The sequence below is a fragment of the Anopheles ziemanni genome, chromosome 3 (genome assembly GCF_943734765.1).
Source record: "Anopheles ziemanni chromosome 3, idAnoZiCoDA_A2_x.2, whole genome shotgun sequence".
Lineage (NCBI taxonomy): Eukaryota > Metazoa > Arthropoda > Insecta > Diptera > Culicidae > Anopheles > Anopheles ziemanni.
In genome coordinates, this window is record NC_080706.1 from 33706981 (window position 1) to 33734692 (window position 27712).

The window sequence follows — 27712 nt, forward strand, 5'->3', positions numbered from 1 at the left end:
CTTTTTCGAAAGAAAAAGGGAAATAATCATTCGGATCGAAACCCATCGACCAACCGACCGGCGAGCATTATACAGAACACGGCGCAAAATTCATCGAGAACCGGCGCGGATCGGCAGCTCCTGCACCACCAATCAGTACCTACCACCAACAACCCACCACCACATCACAACCACCGTGACCACCACCACGCGGCCACACCGGCTCGTTACAGTACACCACGTTCTACACAGACGACCGACGACCGACCCAACCCGTGTGTACACTTTCAAACCATTTGCTTTTTTCGTTGTTGCCAAAACTCAACGTTCCAAAATTGAATCCGCGTACCTTTTCCGCCAGCCAAAAACGGATACGCCGTATCCCCGTAGTAGTCGCAAACCGTAGGCAAAAGGGCAGAACGAGCGGAACGGCCAAACCACCATCTCCACCACCACGTGCTAGTAGCTGTAGCCTCCGGGAAGTGGTCTAGAGTTTTCCTATCCCATCATCCCCTTCTCGACGCCACTTGCATCCGCCTACGATAGTTCGTAACAGCCTTTTTTTTCCTTTTTGCTGTGGACGTTCGTGTAGTATTTTTCTAAAGTATTAAAGCTTTCCGTTCCTTTCCCGTGCTTCGTTATTTTTTGTTTTCGGCCTGTACACGTGTTTGCTTTTTTTCTGTGACTGTAAAGTATTATCCTAAGTTAAGTGAGCTTTTTTGGCCAACGATCATCATCTCTCTCACTTCGTCGGCCAAGTACGCTTTAGTGTAAATCCATCCATCTAGCTGATATTATTTTGTATGTTTTTTAGTTTCCTTTCCTCCGGAGGAAATTTTTGTCTTCAATTCTCCCCTTCGGGATTTTGCAATTTCTGCCGGAAATTCAAAACGACTGGGACAAACACGCTTTAAGCAACAATAATAAAGTATTAGGTCTATTGTGTTACTTCGATTTCGGTGGTTTTGTAGATGCTTTTGGAAGGTTTTAGCGGTACATAGTGTAAGAAAGTGAAAGAGATTTATTTATTCATTGCAAGCACATACCTGCCAGTTTAAGACGACGTAAAGGTTTTATTTATTAAAAAAAAGCTACTCTTATAAATTATCATACATTTAAGTTGAGATTCTGCGAGGCGTTTAGTTTGTCCCTAAAGTGTTACCAAACTGTTCGCCAAGCGTAGGTTTCGGCCGAAGGAAGGGGAAGGTGGAAACAGTAGAACTCGCTTTCTGCGTTGGCGTGGTGTGAAGGTGGAGGTGTTTTGTTTGTGCCGCTCCGCTGCAACTCCGCTTCCGCTTGCGCTTTCGCTGTGTGATTATGTCCTGTGATCCTGTCGGGTCGGGTTGAGAGCAGCACACAACCATTTTACTTTTCTTTGGCGTTAAGAAAACATTCCGTGCTTCCCTCAAAAGCCCGGCTCGAACGAATGAACTGAATACCGCGGGGCGTGTATGAGGAAGTAGTTCATAGTCGGTATCGTACGCTTGTGAGAACGCGACGGATGCAACGATAGCAGAAATACCCCCCAACCAAAGCATCACTTATATATACTCAAATCGTAAAGCTTCCAAAAAGAAAACCGAAAACACATACACACACACACACACACGCATACAAAATACACACTCAGCCATCCCACACCGAACGACTGAACATCATCCTGTTCACCAAAAACGCCACAACACAAGCCACCAGCTCGCACCGACCACCATCTCGCGGCGGCCGTCCTCACCGGCCGTCTCCTAGTTCTCATCCTGCCGTGTGTCGTGTTGCGTCGTAGCCCTCTTCTCGTCCATCGAAAACCCAACCCAACACTCTCCTTCCTCCCTACGCTAGTATGACCCTCACGGTGTCGGAGTCGGACAGCAATAGCCTAAGGAACCCGGACATGACCGAAACTCTACCAAGCTCTGAACTATCCCTACTAGCCAAACTGGAGGCCGCCAACAAGCTGATCGAGAGCGACTCGAAGAGTCTGAACTCTCTCCAGAGCTCGGCGCACAGCCGGAAAAGCTCCGACACGAGCCAGATCAGCCTCAACTCGGGCGCATCGTCCGTCGGCGAGGAGGATGTGTGGTCCACCTGGGCCAGCATCGTCACCGACTGGGAGGCGAGCCAGCGGCGCAAGGGTCCGACGGTGAAGGAGCTGGTGCGCAAGGGCATACCGCATCACTTCCGCGCGATCGTCTGGCAGCTGCTGTGCGGTGCGTCCGATGCGGACAAGAAGCAGTACGCCGAGTACATCAAGGCGACGAGCGCGTGCGAGAAGGTGATCCGGCGGGACATTGCCCGCACCTACCCGGAGCATGACTTCTTCAAGGAGAAGGACGGGCTCGGCCAGGAGGCACTGTTTAACGTGATGAAGGCGTACTCGCTGCACGATCGCGAGGTCGGCTACTGTCAGGGGTCCGGTTTTATCGTCGGTTTGCTCCTCATGCAGGTAAGCCAAAGTGCGCGCAAAGTAAAAATGCTATCCAAGCTCATGTGTACCCAATTCTTTTCCGTGCAGATGCCCGAGGAGGAAGCGTTCGCAGTTTTGGTGCAGATCATGCAGCAGTACCGGATGCGCGACATGTTCAAACCATCGATGGCCGAGCTCGGACTGTGCATGTACCAGCTGGAGAACATCGTGCAGGAGCAGATACCGGAACTGCACCTGCACTTCCAGTCGCAAAGCTTCCAAACGTCCATGTACGCCTCGAGCTGGTTCCTGACGCTCTACACAACCGCCCTCAACCTGACGCTCAGCTGCCGCATCATGGACGTGTTTCTATCGGAGGGAATGGAGTTCATATTTAAGGTTGCCATCGCGCTGCTTACCATCGGCAAAGACACACTCCTTTCGCTCGACATGGAAGCGATGCTAAAGGTAGACTGGAAGCAGTTGTTACTTGTGTCTTTCCGCAGTGACTATCAATGGTTTGTTTCTCTTTCACACGTCCACAGTACTTCCAAAAGGAACTGCCGCAGAAGGTGGAGAACGACGCGGATGGTCTCTTCAATCTAGCCTTCCAGGTGAAGATCAACACGAAAAAGATGAAAAAGATGGAAAAGGAGTATGCCGATCTGCGGAAGAAGGAGCAAGAGGAAATGGTCGAGCTGAGGGTAAGGCAAATACTTCTCTCTTCCCTTTGGAGGAACTTGATCCGCATGGTAATTCCACATTTAATCGTCACTTTCTAATCTGTCTAGCGATTGCGAAACGATAATCGGCTGCTCAAGAAACGCAACGAACTGCTCGAGGCGGAAAGTGCCGAGCTGGCCGATCGGCTCGTCCGGGGTCAGGTGTCGCGTGCCGAGGAAGAAGAGACGAGCTACGCGATCCAGTCGGAACTATTGGCGCTACGGCGGGCCCACCTGGAAGTATCACACCAGCTGGAGACGGCGAATGAGGAGATCCGTGCGCTCAGTTTACGACTACAGGAAAATGTAAGTGAATTGGCAAAACTCAAAAACCCTGTACGGACGGTGGACTAACGTACTGGTTTTGTTATCACTGTTCCCGGTGGATGGCATACACAATAGATTACACGGGTGGTGGGAAGGGTTGGGAAAACGATCACACCCCAAGAACAATTACATAGGCTATTTTCTTGTTTCTATATTTCTCTTTCCTATCTGTCTCCTATTGCTTTGCGTCCCATTTTTTGTCGCAATGAAACGAAATTTCGGGCAACGTAGAATCCGGACCACTCGCTCGAATCCGTAAGTGTTGATGAGCACGCTGCTGCCATCCGTTAGTTCTGTTTAGAATGCAAAGCGTTCAGTTGCGGCACTTTGTAATGATTTGGATTTTTTTTTCGAATTTTTGCTTATATCTCATAGAATTTTAGCTCATTTTTATTACAAGTCGGTACGCTTAAGTTTGTCATTCGTTTATTTTTTATTGCTCATAGCTAACAGAATGTAACATGATCATCAAATGAACTCATCAAATCATTTCGTCGATTTCAAAGTAATTTTTCTAAAAGAAAGCTTCTATAGCTTGCTTTCGCAGTAATTTTACTTCATTGAAACACAATCATTTTGTACCATTGAATAATCCACACAAGAGTATTTCATTTAAAAATTATAAAAGGCACATGATCAACTGTTGATTCATTCCATCTGCTGTTTAATTAGAGCTTTGCATCGTTTTACTTTCATTATATTTGCGACATCCAACAAACATATATATTAAGATACTTTTGATTGCACGAAGCTTGGGTTTTTAAAGTTTATCATTCACATTAATTTTAAAATGATAGTGAATAGTTTTTTTTAGCTTGATTACCATATCACATCATATTAAATGCATGACGTAGCGAATGTCGAGAGTTCTTTTCTGCTTCGATCGTGTTTTATATTTTATGTTTTTTTCCTATTTGCCCTTCATAGAACAACTCCCGCCAGAACTCGTTCGATGAGCTGATTATGAAGGAAGAGGCACTTAAACAGCGCGACGAAATGGTCTCCTGTCTGCTAGAGGAACTGGTCAAGGTGCGACAAGGACTTGCCGAAAGCGAAGATGTGATTCGCAATCTGAAGACCAAAATTCAGGAACTGGAAGAGGTAATGTCTTTTTGCTATGGTTTATTGCTCCTCTAACAAAGCGTCTTTTTGTGTGTCATTTGACAGGATAAGAAACGACTGCGAGAAACGACCACAGACAACTCGGTGGCTCATCTACAGGACGAGCTGATTGCGAGTAAGTTACGCGAGGCGGAGGCAAGTCTATCGCTGAAGGACCTAAAGCAGCGCGTCCAGGAGCTCAGCACGCAGTGGCAACGGCAGCTGTCCGAACAGCGCAACGATCCGGCCCAGAGCAACGATTCCGGTGCGAAGAAACTGCTCTTCTGGGAATCGGGTCGATCGCAGGATCTGCAGAAGCTCGAAGAGGAGCTCATGACCACCCGGATACGGGAGATGGAAACGCTAACCGAGCTGAAGGAGCTGCGGCTGAAGGTGATGGAGCTGGAAACGCAGGTGCAGGTGTCTACCAATCAGCTCCGCCGCCAGGATGAGGAGAGCAAGAAGGTGAAGGAAGAACTGGAGGAAGCGCTGGTGCGCGAGCGGGAGCTGGCCAACAAGGCGCGCGAGCAGCAGCACCGTTACTCAGATCTCGAATCTCGCATGAAAGACGAGTTGATGAATGTGAAGATTAAGTTTACCGAGCAAAGTCAAACGGTGGCTGAGCTGAAACAGGAAATTTCAAGACTGGAAACGAAGGTACGTCACAAACAGCTAATCCTTCTGTTGTCCAGAAGGACACACTGGAAGGACTGTTAGATTGACTAACAACATGCATTTTGTTTTCCTTTAAATGCACAGAATTCGGAAATGCTTGCCGAGGGTGAGCTGCGTTCCAATTTGGACGAATCGGACCGTGTCCGTGATCTGCAGGACAAGGTGGCAGAGCTGAAGGCTGAGGTAAGTGATGCGGTTGTGGGTGATCGTGCCAAAGACGATGGCAAAGGCTCTTGTAAATACACAACCGCCGTGCTTCGATGCTACTGGCGCACTATTTGAACATTTTCAAATCAGCTAACACGGGAATCCGTTTTGATAATTGACACATTTAAAACCATTCCAAAACATTCCACACTTTCAACACACATCGTTGCGCAAGCTTAACAGCTTAGAGCTATCGTAATGTGACATATTAATCCATGACAATACAACCGACACCAAGATAGCTTATCGGTGTCCATATGGCTCACTTTTTCACCAAACTAACACTACGTCGGTACATGTTCACTTTTCAATTGCCAATTTAACAATTGAACACACTGTAAATACATTAACCCGAAAGGTATAAAATGGCCTTTTCTTTTTGGGTGTTTTTTTTCTTTCTTATCACATCGTTCCGCTGGCGATTTGCGTTTTTGTGCGTTCTGCAGTTTCCAACACCGATCACCAGTCCGGAGACTGAACCGTGGAAGTGGATATCATAAGAACCGTATCTTCTCAGTATTACCTAGCCAATAAGTCACAATGCATAAAATGAAGGAAAAATGACACATGCACAGCATGAGAATCGTCCCCGGAACAAGCAAACAAAATTTCCGCTAGACGGGGAATTAGAAGGATTTTTTAATCGGGCCAAGAGCAGCAAGCGATTACAACAGGACGTCATCGAGAAAAGCAAGCAACGTCACCGACGTCACATCAAGGAGCATCAACCGACCGCATAAACGAGAGCAAGCAAGCACTTTTCGCATTCGCTCGTATTCACCATCCCGCCCTGGGATGTGTAGAAGTAGATGTTAGACGTCGAAGATGCAGCAACTGAATGATACCATACAATACTCAACCTTTACTATTCATTATGCTTAATCATAAAGGAAAATGGAAGTGGCAGAACATATGTATCAACCATAAAAAGAATCATCGTAGATGTATGCATTTGTTTCCCGTTCGAATAAGTATTAATTGGCCGTTCGATAGCATCAAACTTCGAAGCAGAAGTTCGAGGAAAGAATCTCACTAAGCGCCACCAACTGGAAGAGGAAACAGTTAGCTCATAGTATCATCGCACCTGCCATCATACGCTACACTGCTTTCCGAACTATTTGCAATTTCCAAAGTGCTCCAACTGCCCAGTCGAACGAAAACGGGACCGTCGTTGTGGAAAGCTAAAGGTTAACATGCAAACTAACGTTCAACTAATGTTCCCTTGTAACTCCCATCAACATTATTGTAGTTTATTGTTTTGTTTTGTTCGTTCCTCATGGCTTTCTATGTGCATGCCGTTTTAATTATTGAGCCAAAAATTGAGACTATGTGTGTGTGTGTTTTTTCGTGGTTGGCTTTGATTTCCTTCTTTTTGTAGGTTTACATTGTTACCGTTCACAACTAACTCGCACCGTTTGCATGCCATTGACTCCGGAAACCCTCCCTTAGTACTATTTCCTCGTAGCATACATGATCGCTGGAAATCTAACGTTCCTGTTTTCTTTCCTCCCTTATGGACGCAGCTGACGGCCATCAAGAGCCGCGGGATGGCGTTGAACCTGCGAAAGATCAAAAGCACGTCGATACAATCGATCGATTCGAACGAGATCGACTTCGCCGAGATACAGCTATCGTCGAAGATGAACATTCCCGGTCCGGCTGCGAGTTCCGGTTCACCATCGTGAGGGCACACCTTCTGCGTTATGTTGGTTCCACGGTCGCCAGCGTGGACCGTCCCTGCAGCATCATACAGCTACTTCTAATCTACACACAGTCGTCATTCCGGGCAGCGGATATTTTCCTGCTGGTATTAGTTCGAGTGATCGGCGCCTACTTCAATTACTGCTGCTTACTGAAGAGACTAAACAAAACGAAAGGAGTACTATTATTATTAGCACTACTACTTTCTACTACTGCAACTATCACCACTATGACTACTTCTAATGCTACTACTACTACCACCCACTGTCCTAACCCGAGAGGTTAAGAAAGTGGCCGAAAGTGTGTACTGACTTGAATAATGTAATTCCTGAAAAAAGGAAAAATGATCGTTCCTCAAAGTATGTTTTGTAAGTAAGCGAAAACGAAGGAGCCTAACTCAGCAGTAGTAGTGGCCGTCCCAGAGGAATAGTAAAATCGGACTATAAAGAATTAGGGCCCGTGCGGAGTCGGTGGTAAGCCACAAACTTATATGCATAAGTTGTAGTATTCATCAATGTTTATACTTTATGGCGCTTCCTTTTTTTCATTGAAAAAATAACCTGAAAAGGGCGATAGGAGTCCGAGTTCTCGTTGAAAATGGTTCCCATTTTCATTCCCCAGCAATACGGCAACACACAAGCCTCTAGTGTGGTGGCATTGTAAATGTCTCTTTATATCATTTATATGAATGTTATGTTACTTTTCCTAAACCCTCACTTCCTTACTCGATAAGCGACTGTTAAACGCAACAGTATTTTGTGTTATTATACGTTCTGAACAGTGTGAGTGCAATTTGGCTGTATTCGTTAATGGTTTTTGTTCGCGGATCGTTTCCTTCCTATGTTTCAGGCCAGAGGCGGTCCTACATGCTTTCATGTAGGCACTTTCTTGGCTAAATAAGGCGATAGCGAAAGGCGCACAATATACGATACGCACGAGCAGGCTTATTTGTTTTATTTTTAGTTAGAGTATATATGTTTGTTACACACTGTACATGTTTATACATATATGTTTTCTTTTTCTCCTAGTTTCGATTGTACCGCTTTTTTTAGGACAGAATCTTCCTTCAAAGCAACTAATACATTCTGATAAAGAAATGGTAACAGACAAAAATGCGTTCATTTACACGATTGATCCTGCTTTCTGCTACGCAATACATTTCCGTTTACTCACCCCGAACCTTACGCGAAACGCTAATGTGTGGACTTTGGATGTTCCGGTCTCTTATTTTTAATGATTCTTGAAAATTTTGAATAATAAACACAACCACGTACCGAGGCAAATAGCGTAAATGCTGGCTGCGCGTGTAACATTCAGTGTTGTCTTTTCCATTGATCGAAGCGTAAGGTTAAACTTTAGAGCTAATGCAAACCGATACAGTTTAGTGATAGTAGTTTGTAATTATGAGCGAGGAGGCGAGCCAGACCGTACGAGATAAAAATCTCCATTGAACGATTTACTTAACACAGGCGCGAAACAGATCATGCACAGATTTGCGCGCGGATTGCGGTGCCGAAAGAAGGGACAGAAAGACACATGAAGCAAAACACAGGTAAAAGGGTGCCAAACACAGAACAGAGAGTAAATAAATATTTAACGCAGAAGCATACACAAAACAATAATTTACCAAACGAAGGATGGAAATTACTGCTGTGGTCGTGTTCCAAAACTGGAAACTGGAAGGTTGTTAGCGATACGGTTACTGGTAGTCATTTTTTGATGTAGTGTAATTTCTGTAATCCAGCTGCAATCTTGAGGCAATATCTTGCATTTTCAAGATGTAAAATCTGTAGCAAAATGAAATAATTATCGTACTTGATACACCCTCTCTTTTGCGATACTAGATTATTAGCTAACCCACTACAGGAGGTATTGTTATGCAAACTTGTGTCAGTAGCGTTGTCTGTTTCGATTTTGACTTATTGAAAAAATTAAATAAACACACACGCATAAAAACAAATACATTCTCAACTAAAATGCATGTACTTAAGACACTAGCTCCGCACAAATTTGGTTTTAGTATTCAAGAGTAATACATTGTGACGGAATCGGTTACGATTGTTTTCGGGGCAATGATAAAAATGTCCCAAAAATTTGGCATTCTTTAAACGTTAGTATTTTAGCAAACAAAAACCAGAAAATTAATTCATGAAATCATCATACAACCGGTGTCAATGTTAAGAGAACACGAAAGAGGAATGCTATCTGATGACCACCTTTTGTCTCTCCATGTTCAACGCACATACGAAACAAACAAACACGTACGGTACACATCAATGAACACTAAACACAGGGTATCAGTAACTGGATCACTGTAGAATGATGAAACTGAGCTAGCAACGTGTAACGCGGAATGTGTTAGTCGGATAATTATTGGCAGGAGGTACGCCAGTTTCCATTATTGTGGAGATCATGAAATCACGGTATCAGTTTGGAAACGTAGCGTGTATTAGACGACATAGCGACATTATATCAATTTTATACGACAAAAACATACACACAAACACATTATCGTAAAATATTCCACGGTCAGAGTAAGGGATGGTCTCAGCAGGAAGGCATAATATTGTGTTTGAAGGATTGGTTTGGGTTTTTTAAGGAGAGTGTCATAAAAATTGTTTCCTTCTTCACCGAGCCTTTGGCTGCGGGGTCGCTATGAAATTTAATCATACTTGTTTCTATAACATTCTGTAGGTAATGAATATAGTTCACAACTTGCAGTGGAGATTGACAACAAACAAACGAAAAACCAAGTAAACCGTGTGTTAAAATAATAGAGAGTGAAAATACATGATTCAAAAAAAATTGGAAAATTTATAAGTCTTCATCTGTCACTTGTTTAGCTGATGCTGAGCGGAATGTCTTCTGAAATTGTTGTTTGTTTTCGTCCGATACCGACAAGATCGACTGATCGCAGATCGTGCCTGGTTAACCGATACTTTTATCTGTACGTTCGTATCTTTTGCGTTTTGTTTCACTCCCTTCACCCATTGATTGGATCGTTCCTCGTTTGTAATTCGCCCATAACACGTGTCCATCGTTGGATGCCGCGATAATTAACACCCTTGGCCGTGTCGGATGAATATCACAATCATCAATGAACTGAGTTTGAACGTGTGGGGTGTTGTGTACGGTGTACAGTCTCTTCCAGCCAACTTGAACGTAACCTGTCCACGGACCGCTGGAAAACTCCCAAGCGAAGGTCTTGCCCTCCTCCATAGGTGCGCGCGGTACGTCGCGTGATCGACACCGCAAATTGCACCGTCCTCCCTCTGTCTCTTTACCCAATCGCTAGATCATCGAACGACAACGTTTTCAGTATATCAACCCGCCTGAACAGAAAAACATCCCAACCCGAGTGGACACGAACCTGCCCCCCCACCTCGTGGCTACCCGTTTGATGGCGTGCGTTTGATTATTTCCGGCAGCGCGCTGTGACGCACCCGGCGGTACACGAAACCCGCGCCGAATTGGTTCCAATTTTAAGCAATTGCGTTGTTCTCGGGTCATCCAACAGCCCACTGGGTTCCCGTGTTCCTGGTCGGCCATCGTCAAGGGGCCATCGTTAATCGCCTCCACTACACTAGCCTCTGCTCAAACAGAGAAAGCGAGAGCGAGGGCATTGTCCGGGAAAATAGGCGGATTACGTGCCCGTCCCGATCCCGGCGAAGGAAACCCAAGGCCCGTGTGCGGGTGAAAGGCCTTGAAAGTGACATTTTCCAACCCTGAAACCCGCGCTCCCAAAACCCAAACCCCTTAACGAAGCCTATAAAAAATCACAATCACGCACCGTTCGGGTCAATGTGAACGATCCCATAAATAATGCACTTGTCAGCTTCGCTCGGCGACACGGAGCGAATAATTTCCCAGATCGCTTTCGAATCTCCTCCGTAGCGTATGGGGATCCTCGCACACTAAAAGGGGAGTGCATACATTATGCAGTGCTCTTCAACACGTGGTTCGACGGGACGAACTTAAGTGCAAGCCTTTTTATGGGGGATTTAGATATCTGGAGTCACCTTGATGGAAAATAATATCATCATTATACTGTAGGAGAGTAACGTATCTAATAATGTTCATGAATGTAAACCTAAATTTTCTAGTTCTTTTTAACGTATTCATATAATTGAAGGGGAATCGGGAGTTTAAGAACCCTGCCTTAAACATAATCAAGCAACAAATCGCGCATCATCCCACTGCGACGAACGCCTGGGGGGAAGTGTATAATTTTCCAATTGTTTATATGCACCAACGGGCGGAGGAAACGGTGGGTGCTGAGTGTTTTGCTGCTGTCCCTAGTTGACGTTGTGCGACGGTTCCCATAGACATTGCGATCGTAAAAAAGAATAACAAACAAATCATACAAAATTTGTCCCTCCTCCACAATTTGCGCATTGCTTAGACGCTATAAAATAAAAGTTTGCCTAAGGACCTCAATTTAAACCAAAATTTGCGCCTCCTTGGATTTAATCATCTTGGAACGAACAACCATGTGGCAAACTGGTCGTGTCGGTTGGAGAAGAGACCTGTTAGAGAAGATGATAACCTTGTTGCTGGTAGTGCATTCTATCTTTGGCGGGATTCTATTAAATGCATTAGTGTTGGAACGAAACTTCAGTTACACGTGTCTCTCAGAAAAAATAAAAGTTATTGTCCATTTACATCTTATAAATCGATGTCGAGACTATTTCAAAGAAAAATTTATAGTTGAAGAACAAATGTCTTTAGCTTCTATTCTCATTCAATTTTTTACCATCGAAATCACAACCATCATCATAACGCCTTATTACTCTCCCAGCGTGATTTTGTTGCTGAGTTGCGCCTAATATTCATTGCTACTTTTAATGGGGATAAATGATAAGCATGGTAACAAACAAACATGGGAAGTAAGCTATTATGCTTAAGGGTTACATCGTAACTTGCGAACATGATCAGGTTCCACTGCAGTCACAACACGATTTCGGAAGTCTTGTCAAAGTTCGGGGTCGCCCGATTCGCGCGGGCTTCAAACAGGTGTGCAAACGTCCGTCCAGCACCGTGAAGACGATAACGAAGAGAACGGCAGAACGTCGCTTTTAGCGTCCGGCGACGCGTGACCAAGAACTCCGCCCGAGGAGCATTAAAGGGCCTCGAAACTTACAAAACGACGAGAATGTGGTTGATCTTGAGGTAAGCCGCTGGCCGGGAGGCCGGTTTGTAGCATTCAGTAAACGTACTGCTAGAAAAGGATGGTGTTGATTTGATTAGTCAAATGAGTAATATATGTGGAAGTTGGTCTGAAGGAGATTTGTTTGTTGTTTATTTCGCTTATTAGTAATACGGCTTAGTAGCGAGTAAGGTGTTTAATTTATTACATATTTTTCTATGCCTTTTTTGTATTCGTGTAATTAGTTATTGAAATGTCTGATGACCGACGAGGTTCCTTGACCGGGCAACGTGTGACGACATTGCCGGGATCATTGAAAAAATTATGCGCCAAATCGGGAGAAGGATCTTCCGGGCTTCTTTTAAATTCTATAAAATCATTCACTTCTTTTATGATCGTTAGAATCACGTAATAACAAACAACCGTACCTAAACAGAACTCTAGAAGTACGTCTAATTGTCAAGTGCGTCTCTCGTTTATTATGTTTCCTCGGTTCATCTGATAGCCGTCTTCATGCTTAGCGACATGCTTGGCCCAGGGTCACACTTCCCTGTTGGTTAATGTCTTTTTTTGGCAACAGGTTAATTTGCAAAACAATTACTCATCGGTCATTTTCGGCCAATCTCGGTCGCACGTGTCCTGCCTGGCGTACATTCATGCGTCGTGGTGCTTATGGGAATTTAATTGCTCTTGCGAATTCGCACTGCCGTTTTGTTCATCCAGTTTTAGTTTGATACTGAATTCTGCCCGCGGAAACATAGTGCACGGTCGTATCACGTCTATCCTTTCTCGGCAGCACGTGTGAACTTGAGCGGAGTGTAATGGCGGCCCACATAGCGGGGTAAAATACGATCTACGGTAGGGAAATAGATGCCACAAAATGGCAAACTCGTAAAAGCACGCGAAACGCACGGACATTTTAATGCTTCAAGATCCACGCGAGATATTAGTATTTGCGCGATCCGAACGCAAGTAGCGGACACTTTGTGGAGCTACAAAGAATTTTCGTACTCCGTGAAGACGCGATCTGCAACGCCGTTTTGCAGCTGCATGCAATTGCATCCCCGGTTGGAATTCTTGAGGAAAAAACAAAGCATGCCGTTCAGTGCAACTGCAGGCAAGTGCAAAACCCGTCTGCTGCTGCTTGTGTTCCGTGTTTTGGTTTCGCTGTCGCGCCATCGGTCCGATCGGTGGCCATGACGTCAGACGACGATGACGCTTCCGAGTAAAGGTATAAAGGAACCGATCCGACCCGGTCCGACCATCAGTCAACTGTTCGTTTGCCTAGCGTGCGCACGTGTTCCTAGTGGTTTTCCATTTTTTTTATTCCCACTGCTGTCCGGTCGGTGCTCGTTCGGGGTCAGTTCCGGATCCGTCGTGAAATTTTCGTGTGACTACCTGCGGTGCATCCATCCATTGGCACAAATAATCCCGTGATCTTTAGAACCCTCGAGTCTAGAGTGCGTGTGTGACGCGATCGGAAGTTTGTTCGGAAACCGGTGCATCAGGAGAAACTAGAGTGAGTTGTTTGTTTCGGAACGAGGGGGTTTCAGATATTCAATCATTTCCGGGCTTGACGGGACACTTATTGCCGCTGTCTATTCTCTCGTATGTTGTGTCTATCGATAATTATATCAATTGCACAGAAATGACTCATTGGAGTTGAAGGCAAAACATCGGAGGAGGGACAAACCTATCCCTACCAGATACGCAACCGTCGATATCATCGGTATCGGTATTGTATTTGCTCAGGCATGTGCATATATCTTGCCGATAAGGATGTGTACTAGTTTATCACGAGGATGTGTTTACCGTCACGGAATCCAGTGATTAAGGAGATTGCTTCGTTGTTTGTGGAAATCTTGTTTGAAAATGATAGACAGATGCCTACCCCGAGAGTCATGATAAGCAAATGGGAATAGGAAATCCCCTTCGAGTGCTCATAGATCTCACCGAAGGCCGTATTGTCATCGTTTTTACCTGCGGCTCTTTATGAAACTCATATCTCAAAAGACAAAGCAGTGTAGCCGAGGGGTTTTTCCTTCGTTTACTGATTGTATGTATTTTTCTTGAAGTCCCTGCCAATTCTTGGGAACTGCCGATAGTTTTACGTCTTTGATTTCCGTTTGGTTTATTTGTCACCGGCAAATCAGCTGTTGCCAAAAGTAACGCCGTTGGAGGTTAACGCTTCGGGGCGATCAACTGAACGCATGGGTTCGCAACGTGCGCCGTCCAGACGCTGCGTACTTCTTACACCGGATGTGCATCACGGAGCCGACGGAAGGGGCAGTGCATTGCGGATTGAGCTATACACATGATACTAACGGGGCAATGGGTAGCGAAACTAGCGCTGAATGAACCGTGTAAACTCAAAACATGCGATGGGAAATGAAAATCCCCCGCGCGGTTTTAAATAGACTGCAAGAGTGAAACTAAATTTGTCAACGTTCGATCGGCCACCTTGTCGAGAAGGTAAACATGGGCAACAGGATGTACTAGCAAACTAGTTGCTGCATCGCTCAGAGATGATTTTCAACGCCGTGTCAACGTTTCTTTATTCAAATAGTCGGTGGAAACCAACTCACTTATATATTAAATCGCATAAAAATAAATAAAAATAAGAAATTTACCAACTTCAAATATGGTCTGGGAAGTATTTTGGAAAGTTTCTCTCTGTTTTGTTAATATTCATAACTAAATCAGATGATAATGAATGTAATCATCAATAAGCAAGAAATTTAAAAATATAGCAATAGTTTCTGATCCTCGATTGTTCTACCAAAACGCTATTCATATCGATTATTTTCTTCTTGAGATCTGATCCCCCCCCCCCCTCGTCCCTTCGACCCAACCCTCGCCCCCTCCAACCCTCCCTTCATACACATTAGTTACTTATTCAATGTATTATTTGTAATACGCCGCTGTTAAACAGTTCATTTAACGCTTCATTGAGGATTTCTCGGGCCATCCGATTGAGGCATTCTGCTCGGGACAGAAGTACAAAAGGGAAATACATTTATAGCACCCCTCTTTTAAAAAAAATTATGCGAGGGTCAGTTTGTCACCCAGCATTGGAAATAAGCTGTTCTGCATAATAGTTGCACGCACCCCGCCAAGGGTACTTATCCAATTGAAACGAATCTGCCGAAACGGGAGCGAATGTTTGCGAATGTGACGTGCCTTTATCACTGGTGGAGGCGCGTGGTGTTTGATTCAGTTATGCGAAGCGTTGGATGGTGACTTAATTTTAATGTTATTCTTTTCGGTTTTACTTCTCTGGGGGGGAGTTTTCTCTTCCAATGGAATGGATTTATATCTGGTTGATGCCGAGTAAAACCAGTATTAAAAAGAGTGTAGATACTCTGAACTGAACAACGATTTATTCAGCGTTGACTGGTTAAATAAATTACAGCATGAAAACGTCTCACATAATTGTAAAAACTGGTTTGGAAAAAAAACAATCGTTCAACATAGTACATAGGAAAAAACATGAACTACGCAAATTGCAGATTAGCTGAAACGAACTCATTTAAGTTGACACGAAACAAGCAAATTGACAACCATCCCTCGCTTCGCTCCGCTCGCAAACCGGAAACATTCAATAGGGCACAACTGGTTGGTGAAGGTCAGGTTCACCCCAAGCTGTGGGCTGGAAAATGAGCGCCAAAGTGGGCCCACTCCCGATCGTACCGTATCGTATCGTAGCCGTCTCACTGGCCGGTTTCACCCCAACCATCGTGGCGTGATAGATAAACGCGGTCGTATCGTACCGTCGCTCACAACAGATCTAATGAACGAAATGGTGCACAAGTGCATCGGTGCTGTTGCAAACGTTTGTGTATGTGTTCGAGGGGTATTTTTCTATTATTTACAACGACCGGTGCATCGTTGGGCATCAGCTGTGACGGTGACTGGACCGGACTCTCGGTATTTATTTTCCCTTCCACTGTTCCCCTGCACTATGTTGCCTTTTCGAACCGGTATCATTTGATGGATTGCATTGGTTGCTGATGCACCCGGCTGTCATCGTAAGTCTCGTAATTTCTCGCGTCTACCGGGTCATTTAATCGCGCACCGGGCATCGCCTTCGGTTGAAGGTAGCTGCCACAACTGGACGTCCATTTGTCGGAATTTGGAATAAAACCTCCAACGTCTCGAATGGACAGGGCAGGTGGCCGATGGAGCTGATGGATAAGTTAGAGCAAATTATCGTCTCGTAGCGGCACAATAAATCGTGATGTGCTACCGAGCCGGGTGGGGGAGGGTGCTAGATTTTGTTATTACTTTTTCTATATTTTTAGTTAATGTTTTAGAAGCTTTTCCAGAAACTATGATTACATGTTTTAAATTAAATACATTATTTTTTTGCAAGTTCTTGATGGGCTTTTAAAAAGTTTCTCACATTAAAATTATATAAGGTCTGGTGTAATGTTCAAAATAAATATCCAGTATAAAAAATTAAAGGGTGGTATTGATTAAATTTGATGCATCGGATTTTGCAGTTTGTAAGTGTTTGATTTTGAAACACCATAATTAATACTACTTTTCTAGCGCAAGAGTTCGAGCAGCGACAATTAACACAATTAATTGAAAAAAGATATATTTCTCAAACTTAACCGAATTAAAAGAAATCAACAGTAATCACAGTGTAGGCTTACTGACAGACTTATGACGTCCTTATCAAGAGAAAAGAACCCGTAGACAATTAATAGAGTTTTAAAAGCTTCAAAAAGTGAAAATAATTGAACATATGATCATATTTTGGTATGATCGCGTCGTATGCGAATTGATTAAACGAGATTCAGACTACATCACAACACAAATGTTTCTCTATGCTACTGCCCTCCTTTATGCTACCCGCTAACATACATATGGGACAATGAAAGTATACTACACTATGTTGACTTACGATGTATGCTAACGTCGGTTCATCCCGGCAATGAAATAGTTACGACGCAATACTACTTGATGCCGGTTCGATTTCGCCAGTTTGAAGCCGACAAAGAAGTCACGCTTGGAGCTAGGGGCGGTGGGGTGTCGCGATCGTGGCCAGTTAATCATACTAATCGCATTTGACCGGTGAAGCAGACAAGCCCCGGTGCGAAACTTCTCTTGTCCTGGGCGTCGTGTTGTGCGCCATCCTGCGCCATCCATGCTCCAATCGCACCGAACTGGATGGTTTTGGCGCAAACCTTCCGCAAAAGTCCGCCCGTCTAGGAACACCGTCGTAATGGAACACCAATTAGCGAGACCACGGCTGGGCGGGTTTTCTCTCCCCTGTGGAGGTGGCGTTCAGCAGCTGATATCCTGGACGGGTGACGGGTTTTTGACACCTTCCGGTCGATGATGCCACTCCGATAGGCCATAAAAGGTGGAGCAGCTGTGGTCGAGCCCGTCAGTTCTCGGTTCGGGTGTGGCCGGTTCAGTTGCAGTTCCAGGTGGTTCACGTTATTATCACCGCACGTTCACGTGTTGTTCTATTTTAGAAGTGAAAATCCAAGGTCACGTTGGTTGCAAATTATTTCCACACTTTGCTGAAGCGTTAGTTTTGAGAAACTTCATCAAGATGGTTGGGTGAGTTGCAAATGCAAAATACCATGGAAGAGGGAAACTATTCACACCACTCAGTGATCGAAGCAGGCTTCACATTTTTTAAAAGAGAAATCGCCATCTTGAAAACTCATTTTGCGTCACGTGTGTGCTCGCTATCGTTATGCTGGGAGATAATGACTCTCATATAAGAATACGTGGCGTTGTTGTGTGCTCAATGATTCAAATAAAGAAATGACCTCCGAACCAAACCAGGATCACTGACCGGAGGTATAGGTTATTCACCGGAGAATCCAACCGATGGAAAAGTGATTCACTAAAAAAAACGGGTTGTGGATAAAGAAGGCAATGTTGGAGGATACACCGATTTCTGGTAAATATAACCCACTCCCGATTCTCTTTGTCCCCTCCGACAGAATGTCTCGAACGCTGGAGCTGTCGCCGAACGCGCAACTCAACAAGACGCTGCTCGACAAGTACATGTCCTTGCCGATGCCGGATGGCAAGATACAGGCGACGTACATCTGGATCGACGGTACCGGCGAGCACGTGCGCTGCAAGGACCGTACGCTCGACTTTATTCCCCAGTCCCCGAGCGGTAAGTCGGCGAGTTGGCAGGAACCTAAATAAATCACCCCCTCCCTCACCTTTCTTCCGGAGAGATTGATTGATTGATGGATGGGTTGGGATGGGACCGACCGTCTTGTTTCCTTGCGTTTGCAGAGCTCCCAGTCTGGAATTACGATGGCAGCTCGACCTACCAGGCGGAGGGTTCCAACTCGGACGTCTACCTGCACCCGGTCACCATCTACCGGGATCCGTTCCGTCGCGGCAACAACATTCTGGTGCTGTGCGAAACGTACCGCTACGATGGTACGCCGACCGAGTCGAACAAGCGCAAGTCGTGCCTGGAGGTGTGCAAGTTGGCCGCTGACGAGCGCCCGTGGTTTGGCATCGAGCAGGAGTACACGCTGCTGGACGTGGACGGACGTCCGCTCGGTTGGCCCAAGAATGGATTCCCGGGTCCGCAGGGTCCGTACTACTGTGGAGTGGGAGCGGACAAGGTGTACGCACGTGACATCGTCGATGCACACTACCGTGCCTGCTTGTACGCGGGGGTGAAGCTGTGCGGCACCAACGCCGAGGTGATGCCGGCCCAGTGGGAGTACCAGGTGGGACCGTGCGAGGGCATCTCGATCGGGGACGACCTGTGGATGTCCCGTTTCCTGTTGCACCGCGTTGCGGAAGAGTTTGGCGTAAGTCGTCGACACCGGATGTGACGGTGGTTTGCAAAAGACGGCTAACGATTGCTTGATTTCCTTTGTAGATTGTGGCCACGCTGGACCCGAAACCGATGCAGGGCGACTGGAACGGTGCCGGTGCGCACACGAACGTGTCGACGAAGGCGATGCGCGAACCGGGCGGCATTGCCGAGATTGAAAAGGCCATTGGCAAGCTGTCGAAGCACCACGAGCGCCACATCCGCGCCTACGACCCGCACGAGGGAAAGGACAACGAGCGCCGCCTGACGGGAAAGCACGAAACCAGCTCGATCCACGACTTCAATGCCGGTAAGGCCCAAACACAGCGACCGGAGTGGAGATCATTCGTCACAAACTCACTTCATTGCGCCTCCATTGCGTTTACCTCTATATATGTTTCAGGTGTTGCTAACCGTGGATGCTCCATTCGTATTCCCCGTGGCGTGTCCGATCAAGGCTTTGGCTACTTCGAGGATCGTCGCCCGAGCTCCAACTGCGATCCGTACAGCGTGGCCGAGGCAATCCTGCGTACGATCTGCCTGGACGAATAAATCTTCGACGCCGGCTTTCACAGTTGCGTTTGTACGACATTCCAAGGATTAGCTTAGCACAGCCTTTTTTTACTTCCAACACGTATTGCATTCGCTCTCAGCGGTATCATTTCTAGAGTGCCTTAGTGAACGATGTTGCACTTGAGGATCGTCCTTACGATCAAGTGTTTTTTTTTTTGTGTTAGTTAGTTTTTTTGTTCTCCGTTTTAACTAGCTACTATCTGTTACTTGTGAGGAAAAGAAAGAGAAAGAGAGAGCGCACGCGAATGTATTATACCGATCACATTATCATAATCGAATCGATCATCTTAACGATCGGTTTACAAGATTCCTTTTACCTCAGTATGCAAACCTGCACAGCCCAAGGTAGCTGCGGCATTGAAGAGACACTTGTAGCAATTTTACTTGTAACGAAACATACAATAAAAGCATAAACGACCTAAACACGTGAGCTTAAATTGGAAAGAAAAATGTTCCCTCCTCAGCAATTATCTGGAAGATATCTCATATGTGCGTTGTTTTTGTTTTAACTGAGTATCGTTAACTTTTTTTTTAATAAAATAATTACATTGTTCAGCCGACGAACAACGGCATCCGCACAAGTTTCAGTGCGCAGTTTCCGATGCAATCCCGCTACAAGCGGTAAAAGACAAAGCGACACTGCCAATAGTAAGACGTCAGCGGGTAATTGGTTTGGTGGACAGAGAGTCACGCAATAAAAATAACACACCACACCGTGGTGCGTTAACACACCGAGAAGCAACTAACAACGCCGGTACGACACATGAACTTGAACTTGAACGAGAGGCCGGTCGCCATTCAATGGCGCACTGCGTGCTAGAAGGAGCTTTCCGTTCGGGTAGACCGCATAGTTAGTACCTTGTAGTGGGTTGTGGCTGAGACGCTTATGCAATAAGGGGGGGCACTGTTTCGAGAAATATGTATGTTAAAAATTAACAATTTTACTAGTGATTCAGTAATTCCAAAACATTACGGCGGGTTTGTTCGCTTTTGGGTAACCCTCACAGTTCTTTCGAAAGTTATATTTAAAAAATAAAGAGTAGTATATTTAGGTTAGTTTCGCAACGTTTTATTTTACCAACGTTAGCAACATCGATTGTTATGTATTAGATCACTAGAAAAACTGTAATATTCAAACGTGGATGTAGACACTCTCCGACAATGTAAATAGAAGGCCATAAATAACATTAGTTGTCCTCTGAAATGAACCAAGAATAAGGTATAAAATAGAACCAGTCGCTCCCGGTTTGCTTTGGAATTGGGAAACTTACATGTTAATACTCTATAACTGTTTTTGTTTTTTTTTGTATATTAAACAAAGGCACATTGGTTAGCTGTCCAAGGGAGACTTCACAATATGGAGTAAGTACACCACAGGGTGGCTCAGGGATTGTTCCGATACTTTGTGAACAGCGTATAGAGCACCCGGAGGGTAGATTTTAAATCCATATTGACGATATCCTCGGGCCGAGCCTTCGGTTTAAGCCCTTCGTCCATCATCAGCTCAAAAGCGAATGCCACATTGTGCGTCATTTGGTCGGCATCCTTGGGCGTTAGATGGAAATCGTGCAGTGGAACAAAAAATCCTCCGAGTAGCCCCATCAGCAGGCACAGGAACACACCATCCTTGAAATCGGTATTCAAATCTGCCGCCTCAAAGTTTAGCTTATTCAGATGTTTGTTGACAAACGATATCAGCGACCGTTGTACCACTTTCAGCTTATCCGGGGCGTGATCGAACAGCGTGTCGAACGCGTCCGGTTCGCAGCGCATGCCCACGTCGTCGTACGACTGAGTAATCTGTTCCTGGAACCGCTGGCTGGTGAGTTTTCCGTTGAGCTTCTGCACCATCACCACCGTTACGGCGACGTTTTCCGGAAGGCGAATCGGTGCCCGATAGTGGCGTACGAGTGACACTAGCAAATGCAGAATCGAAACGATGTTCTTCGTGTGAACGCTTTCCACCGTCCATTTCGGGATGTTGTGGTGATAACCGAGCGTCTGCAAATGGAGTGAAATTTAAAAATTAAATTAATTGCCTCAGCCCTCTATAGCGGGGTTTCTGCCTCTTACATGATTCACGGCATTCAACACAACGGACAGTTTCTGGCGTTGACCCTCGGCGGACTGAGTCACTTCTGGTACATTTAGCTTATTATTCGACAGCTTCTCCCACAGCTTCTGCAGCACTTGTCCATCGTACAGATCTTCCTCGATGTTGCTCACAATGATTCGTTCCTCCACCAGCTCGTCGTTGATCCAGTCGATAAGCACCTGAAGTAGTTCCCTTACCTTGGGACTTTGGAGCGACGCAGGCTGAATAATCGACCGTGACTCATTGTCCTCCAAGTTGTAGTCCTCCGGTGGGATGATCGGGGCGTTTGGACTGCCAGGCGAATCGATCGCAATTTTTCCTTCCTCCTGAATTTCCTGCACTGCAGCGACGGAAATAGAAATATAAACAGATGTTTTGTTTACTTTTTTTAACCCTCATTCGTGTCTACTGATGTGTTTACGTCATTGATTGTTTGGGCGTACCTCCCACCCACAAGCAACAGATATTGAGCTGCGAGGCTTCCAACTGTTGGTTTGATAGCGAAAAACGCACAGCAAATTGTGGGATTGCGAATAGTTTTCCTCGGAAGTGAATCATCACGGCAAGAACACATCTCATCAGCTGTGCTCGTTCCGTTTTCACAAGAGGTTTATCGCCCATAAAAGGAAATGTACTTCACGCTATATGCAGGAGCACCCTCCGTAGAATTCACTTTCGCCGTAGTATTTCTTACCTTCCTTGATGCGCTTCTTCCTTCCCAGGGTTCCGATCTTATCCCAAATGCTTTCCTCCTTATCCGATCGGCCGGATGTTGGAGTTCTTGGGGATTTTGGACGAGTTAAAGTAGACATTCTTGCGAAGAAAGCTACACTTTCAATATTTCTGCAAAGATACTGAACACTGTATTATATTTACCTTGACACAAAACTTATTTTGACATTAAGACAGGTACGGCGAAATAAGACGGGGCTCGTTGAAATAATTTAAATTCCTATTTTTACAATTCAAAGAATGTAGTGATAGAACTGAAATCTGTACAATTAACTTAATGAGAATATGATTCCGTATTATAATACAAGTTTTAGTGAAATCTGTAGTCCTTAAATAATTGATCCCTTTCGTACCCACCGTTCGTTTCTGAAGGGCTTTGACAGGTTTCGCCAACAAAAACACAGAAACATTGAACTGTCATCGGTTGGTTAAAGCAACTGGTGCAAGTTTTGCAGGAAAATCTTCCTATAATAAATACGATTTCTTAGTTATTGTAATTGGCAATGTGTGTTCATACTTACTGAAACATTCTGCACAGTTCTTACTGAAGTTTTCGATGGATGATCGTTACTATCGCGCCATTTGAAAGCAGTAGTGGGTAGTACGATCGGTTGCCCGCCGAATGACGTGGAGAAAAACAGCAGGGTCAATAAACAAGTGCTTTTCAAACTAGTGTATTGAAGATTTGGACACGGGTGTTACTTGAATTAAGTGGTAAAAATGTTTGAAATAACAGACACACAGAGTACGTTATGTTCCAATTACCGTCACGTTTACTTACTATCGTAGCAGCATAACCTAACCCTTTTCGATTGCTTCCTTTCAGAAATCGGAGTCGGCTTGGCTGGCTTTGGCATAGCGTTTCTATTCCTTGGGATGCTTTTATTGTTCGATAAAGGTTTACTGGCGATAGGAAATGTACGTAACCAGCTCGGGGGCCGATCACTCTCTTCTATGTTGCTTCATGGAAGCTTTCTTCTCTCCCCCACAGATTCTTTTCGTGTGCGGCCTAGCCTGCGTGATAGGATTGGAACGAACGTTTCGTTTCTTCTTCCAAAAGCATAAAGTGAAAGCATCGATTGCGTTTTTCGGTGGCATTGCCATCGTGCTGTTCGGGTATCCGTTGATCGGGATGCTTATCGAAATGTACGGCTTCATACTGCTCTTCAGTGGATTCTTCCCGGTAGCCATCAACTTCCTGCGGCGGGTACCGGTGTTAGGCAACTTCCTCAATATGCCCGGCATCAGTAGGACCGTCGATTGGTTAGCTGGCGAATCGGACCGAACAACGGTATGATAGGATTAAGGCAAGGTTCCCGTTCGATCGTTGATCACCGGTAGCGGGTGGAGGTAGTTAATTTTATTTTTCTCTTACTGTGTCAACCTGTCGGCTGCAAAGCATCATTGCGTGAAACGAAGCTACTTTTGCATCGAAAGAAGCTATTACACAAATTACATTTTTTGGTAGACACTGGGCATACTGCTGCATTGTTTGTTCATCAATTAATTTGATTAAAGTATTTGTGCTCGTATAGTCAGTAGGTACTAGGAACGAATTTTTTGTTAAGTTATGATCGGTTCCATCGTGGTTATTCGAAACAGTTTTCCAACAAAAGGCACTAATCAATAAACAGTAACTCGTAGCTGTAGTTTATGATGCCACAGCTGATCTTCTTTTTGTTTCTATGAAAAAGACGCAGTTTTACTTACCTAAACACTGATGCAGCAATATTCTTCTTTAAGTTAATTAACGAACAAAAGACAAATTTGAAATACCAATTTATAATTACGCGTTTCGAAGCCATAACACGATTGTAATAATCCTCAATAATCTGTACATATACCAATAAATTTTGTATGTTTTAAAGGCGTTGTTTTGGGCAAACATGCATGCAATATATATTCTTCAAGCACTTCGAGAATCGAGGATGCTTACGAGGGAGTGAACCTGCTTTGAACGGTTTCTTCTAACTTCGTCTATCATTAATAATATCATTTTGCTTCGCAAACATAATCAAACCAGTACTAAGCTTGAACTTGAATTATAACGATGACGATGACCCCAAAGAACTTCACGCTACCCACCAATTTCTGAGATTCCCAAACAACCGCTAGCAGGAGTTGAGTTTCCCATTAAACTGGTCCAATTTCTTTCCAGGGAAACGCTTACACCAACTGAAAAACGAAGCGCACTAACCGGAGCAGGCAAGGGTGGAACTAATGAATGATCATGCGTGTCTAATTAATGTCCGGTCATTTCTAGCACCTCTCAAAGTTGGAAATAAAGATCGTTCGCTAATGATTAAGTCCCGAAAATAAAAATCCATTGTTCGTCATGAGAATAATGTGGGTTATTGTAACGTTTTTTGTTAGTTTAAGTTATGGTCTCACTAAGCTAATTAAGATTTTTTGTAATTTTTATTTTTCGTTTTTTGTTTCTTTGTTGCTACTCCCCTCGCAAATGTTTCGATAATTAACGTCTAATGTCGAGTTAAACAAACCCTCTCTACCTAAAACAAATGAATGATCATAAAATAAAATCATGATCGTGTGCTTCTCGTTGGTAGGATGGTGTTGTATACTGCGTGATTTGTGGCATACCCAGAAATTATTCACCTCCATCAATGATCGGCGCTAAAATGGTTCCACCCAGTATGGAAGAACACGCATGGTATTCGGTTGTAGCTCGATCATCGTTTGGTGCATTGCGTTTCAGGGCGAACACAATTAAATACATTCAGTTTTGGATCTCCATGGGCACTATTGGCTCGATAGAACAGTTTACTTGTCGGATTCTTTTTGTAGTCGTAGGTATCCCTTTTCTCGCCCAACTCTTGGAGTTAGGCTGAGGAAAGTTACAAAAATCTGTTTCACGAGCTTCGTTACATGTACATACAGTTCGAACACCTAGTTCCGAGTCGTTGGTGGTTGTTGTGTTGGAATAGGACGCGTGTACCGAACACGACTTAGAAAAAAGAAGGGAGTTTTTGGAAATGGAGGATTGGGTTGGCAAAGGCAAAGGGAGCACCTTTACCCAGGGACAGTGGAAGGGAAGCGAGGATGGGTTGGGTAAAGGAGCGAGGGTAAAGGGTAGTGGAGGGGATTACAGAACTTTCTTGATTTCATCGTACAGCACCAGCACAAACGCACCGCCAGTACCACGCAGCACGTTGGAGAAGGCACCCTTGAAGAAGGCACCGGTACCTTCCTGCTTGGCGATGGTGGCCCAGCAGTGCAGCGTACCCTTGTAGACGATCTCGGACTTGGCGCGACCGGACTGCATCATCATGCGACGGCGGACGGTGTCGAAGGGATAGGACACGATACCGGCGACGGTGGTGACGACCTGGGCGATAGCCCAGCTGACGTAGAACGGCGTGGTCTTCGGGTTCGGCAGCATACCGCGAGCAGTGTCGTAGAAGCCAAAGTAGGCAGCACGGTAGATAATGATACCTGATGGATTGGGGAAATGAGCACAGTGATTAGCTCCGGGAGGATGCAGAAAACCACCTTGTCACTTACCCTGGACAGATACACCGAATCCACGGTACAGACCAGTGAGACCGTCAGACTTGAAGATCTTGGTCAGACAGTCGCCCAGACCCTTGAACTCACGGGCTTCACTACCCTTGCCGACATCAGCGGCCAGACTGTGTGGAGGAACAAGTGAAATATAAAAAGAGATCCATGCATGCGATGAGTACCATGGTGATTGACTGTTACCCCCTCACCATAACCCCACTTACCGGGTACGGGCGAAGTCAAGCGGGTAGACGAAGCACAGCGAGGTGGCACCGGCCATACCGCCCGAGGCCAGGTTACCGACGAAGTAGCGCATGAACTGCGTGTTCTTGTCCACGCCACCGAGGAACACCTGCTTGTACTTGTCCTTGAAGGCGAAGTTGAGGGCCTGCGTTGGGAAGTACCGGATGACGTTGGCGAGGTTACCGCGCCAGAACGCACCGAAGCCCTGCTCGCGCGGGATGCGGACGAAGCAGTCGACCATACCCTTGTAGCGGTCCGCCTCGGCGATCTGCTTCGAGATGTGCTGGACCTGCAGCAGCAGCTTGACGCGCTCAATGGGGGCGACGGCCGTCTTGGAGATTGCGGCCGAGATGCCACCGGCGGCGAAGTCCTTAATGAACGCGACTGGATCCGAAAGTCCCGGCATTGTGGATGGTTACTAGAATCAAATGGGATGTGATCGTATTAATGGTTAATTTTAATCCTACGGCTGATTTGATTTCGTAACGCATAGCCTCCTAAGCCCATAGATGAGGATATTTTACTTAGCCTTTCTACTTGATTAAGAAGGAAATTTGCTTCAAAAAGATTCTCGTCAAGTGATTGTTTCATGAAACCAGCAAAATAAATGATCTTTAATTTAATTTTTCTCTTTCAAACCAAATTTAAAGTAGCGATTTTTAAATTGAATATTCCTACAATGAAATCCTCGGTTCGACACGTGTTATCGATTTCTTAGTTTGCTAACGGTTCACTCCACCTTTCACCGGTAGTTCACCATGATTTCGTTTATTTTTAGATACAGCTGTGTTGTTATTGATTCAATTTCTTTGAACTTCATGGCACTAGAGAAGTGTTATTTGTTTAATAACAAAAAAAGAAAAACATCTTTCCGTTCGTACTCAAATAAAAAAAATCACCCAACGATTCTGTTTACCTTGCAGCGTTACCTAGCGGAAACACTTGACTGCATAAGGATTTGCTAAAAAAAGATTTCAACTGGTGCGCCAGACACGTGTCTATTGGGATCGAAGATGATAGAGAAGGAAAAACTGAGATACGAAAAAGAATAAAAACAAATCGTATCCTTCACCCTGATACGACGACTGCATAACCATTGGCCCTGTTGTTGCATCACCGGGTCGATACATTTGCACACTGATAGATTGCATGCACGATCGATGACGCGTCTGCACGGTGTCGCTCCTAACGGCTTCGTGTAGTAGATAAAATACTATTCTATTTTCATCGGTGCGCTAAGCCGAAATCTTCCGTTGAAGTCCAAGAAGACCTTGTAAATTTTTCTTTGATTTTCGTCTTGCTGATCGGGTTTCGGTTGGGAAGCACGGGAAACCGTTAAATAAAACGGTTTGCAAATTGATTCTAAACACCTCTGGCAGTGTAATAGAATTGCACCAGTGATTATCTAACCGCACATCATCTTTTTTGCACCAGCTGCCCTGTAATGTCGCTGCACAAATTCGACAAACTTTCGTTA

At 45.1% G+C, this 27712-nt stretch overlaps 5 protein-coding genes across 9 annotated transcripts; 3 read left to right on the forward strand and 2 right to left on the reverse strand.

The window, feature by feature from the left end:
* The first annotated feature begins 1660 nt into the window (after positions 1–1660).
* Positions 1661–7120, forward strand: LOC131286285 (ecotropic viral integration site 5 ortholog). 4 transcript variants are annotated; one of them, XM_058315217.1, is made up of 9 exons: positions 1661–2419; positions 2489–2848; positions 2926–3084; positions 3172–3408; positions 3661–3684; positions 4357–4530; positions 4597–5187; positions 5290–5388; positions 6936–7120. In XM_058315217.1, exons 1-9 carry the CDS (start codon positions 1817–1819, stop codon positions 7095–7097), a joined length of 2409 nt encoding a protein of 802 aa, XP_058171200.1. In that variant the 5' UTR covers positions 1661–1816; the 3' UTR covers positions 7098–7120. The 4 variants fall into 4 exon arrangements, with proteins under 4 accessions (XP_058171200.1, XP_058171202.1, XP_058171199.1 ...); XM_058315219.1 differs by lacking the exon at positions 6936–7120 and adding an exon at positions 5859–5912; XM_058315216.1 differs by lacking the exon at positions 3661–3684.
* Positions 7121–17825: 10705 nt separating this feature from the next.
* On the forward strand, positions 17826–19622 carry LOC131289522 (glutamine synthetase 2 cytoplasmic). The gene is made up of 5 exons (XM_058318798.1): positions 17826–17833; positions 18226–18407; positions 18533–19065; positions 19137–19380; positions 19474–19622. Exons 1-5 carry the CDS (start codon positions 17826–17828, stop codon positions 19620–19622), a joined length of 1116 nt encoding a protein of 371 aa, XP_058174781.1.
* A 1074-nt stretch (positions 19623–20696) lies between these two features.
* LOC131287295 (beta-parvin) lies at positions 20697–22587 on the reverse strand. Its single transcript, XM_058316330.1, has 4 exons — positions 22433–22587; positions 21717–22078; positions 20915–21644; positions 20697–20841 (listed from the first exon to the last, which is right to left on the reverse strand). The coding sequence occupies exons 1-3, from the start codon at positions 22548–22550 to the stop codon at positions 21027–21029; spliced, it is 1098 nt and encodes a 365-aa protein (XP_058172313.1). The 5' UTR covers positions 22551–22587; the 3' UTR covers positions 20697–20841; positions 20915–21026.
* A 321-nt stretch (positions 22588–22908) lies between these two features.
* LOC131287072 (vesicle transport protein GOT1B) lies at positions 22909–24799 on the forward strand. Of its 2 annotated transcripts, none has more exons than XR_009189257.1 (4): positions 22909–23215; positions 23297–23388; positions 23462–23820; positions 24629–24799. XR_009189257.1 is itself a non-coding variant. In XM_058316089.1 (4 exons), the coding sequence occupies exons 1-4, from the start codon at positions 23191–23193 to the stop codon at positions 24647–24649; spliced, it is 438 nt and encodes a 145-aa protein (XP_058172072.1). In that variant the 5' UTR covers positions 22909–23190; the 3' UTR covers positions 24650–24799. The 2 variants fall into 2 exon arrangements, 1 of the variants encoding a protein (XP_058172072.1); XM_058316089.1 differs by having other exon boundaries at positions 23462–23761.
* Positions 24800–25573: 774 nt separating this feature from the next.
* Positions 25574–26641, reverse strand: LOC131288916 (ADP,ATP carrier protein 2). The gene is made up of 3 exons (XM_058318097.1): positions 26217–26641; positions 25993–26120; positions 25574–25923 (listed from the first exon to the last, which is right to left on the reverse strand). The coding sequence occupies exons 1-3, from the start codon at positions 26639–26641 to the stop codon at positions 25574–25576; spliced, it is 903 nt and encodes a 300-aa protein (XP_058174080.1).
* Positions 26642–27712: the final 1071 nt, after the last annotated feature.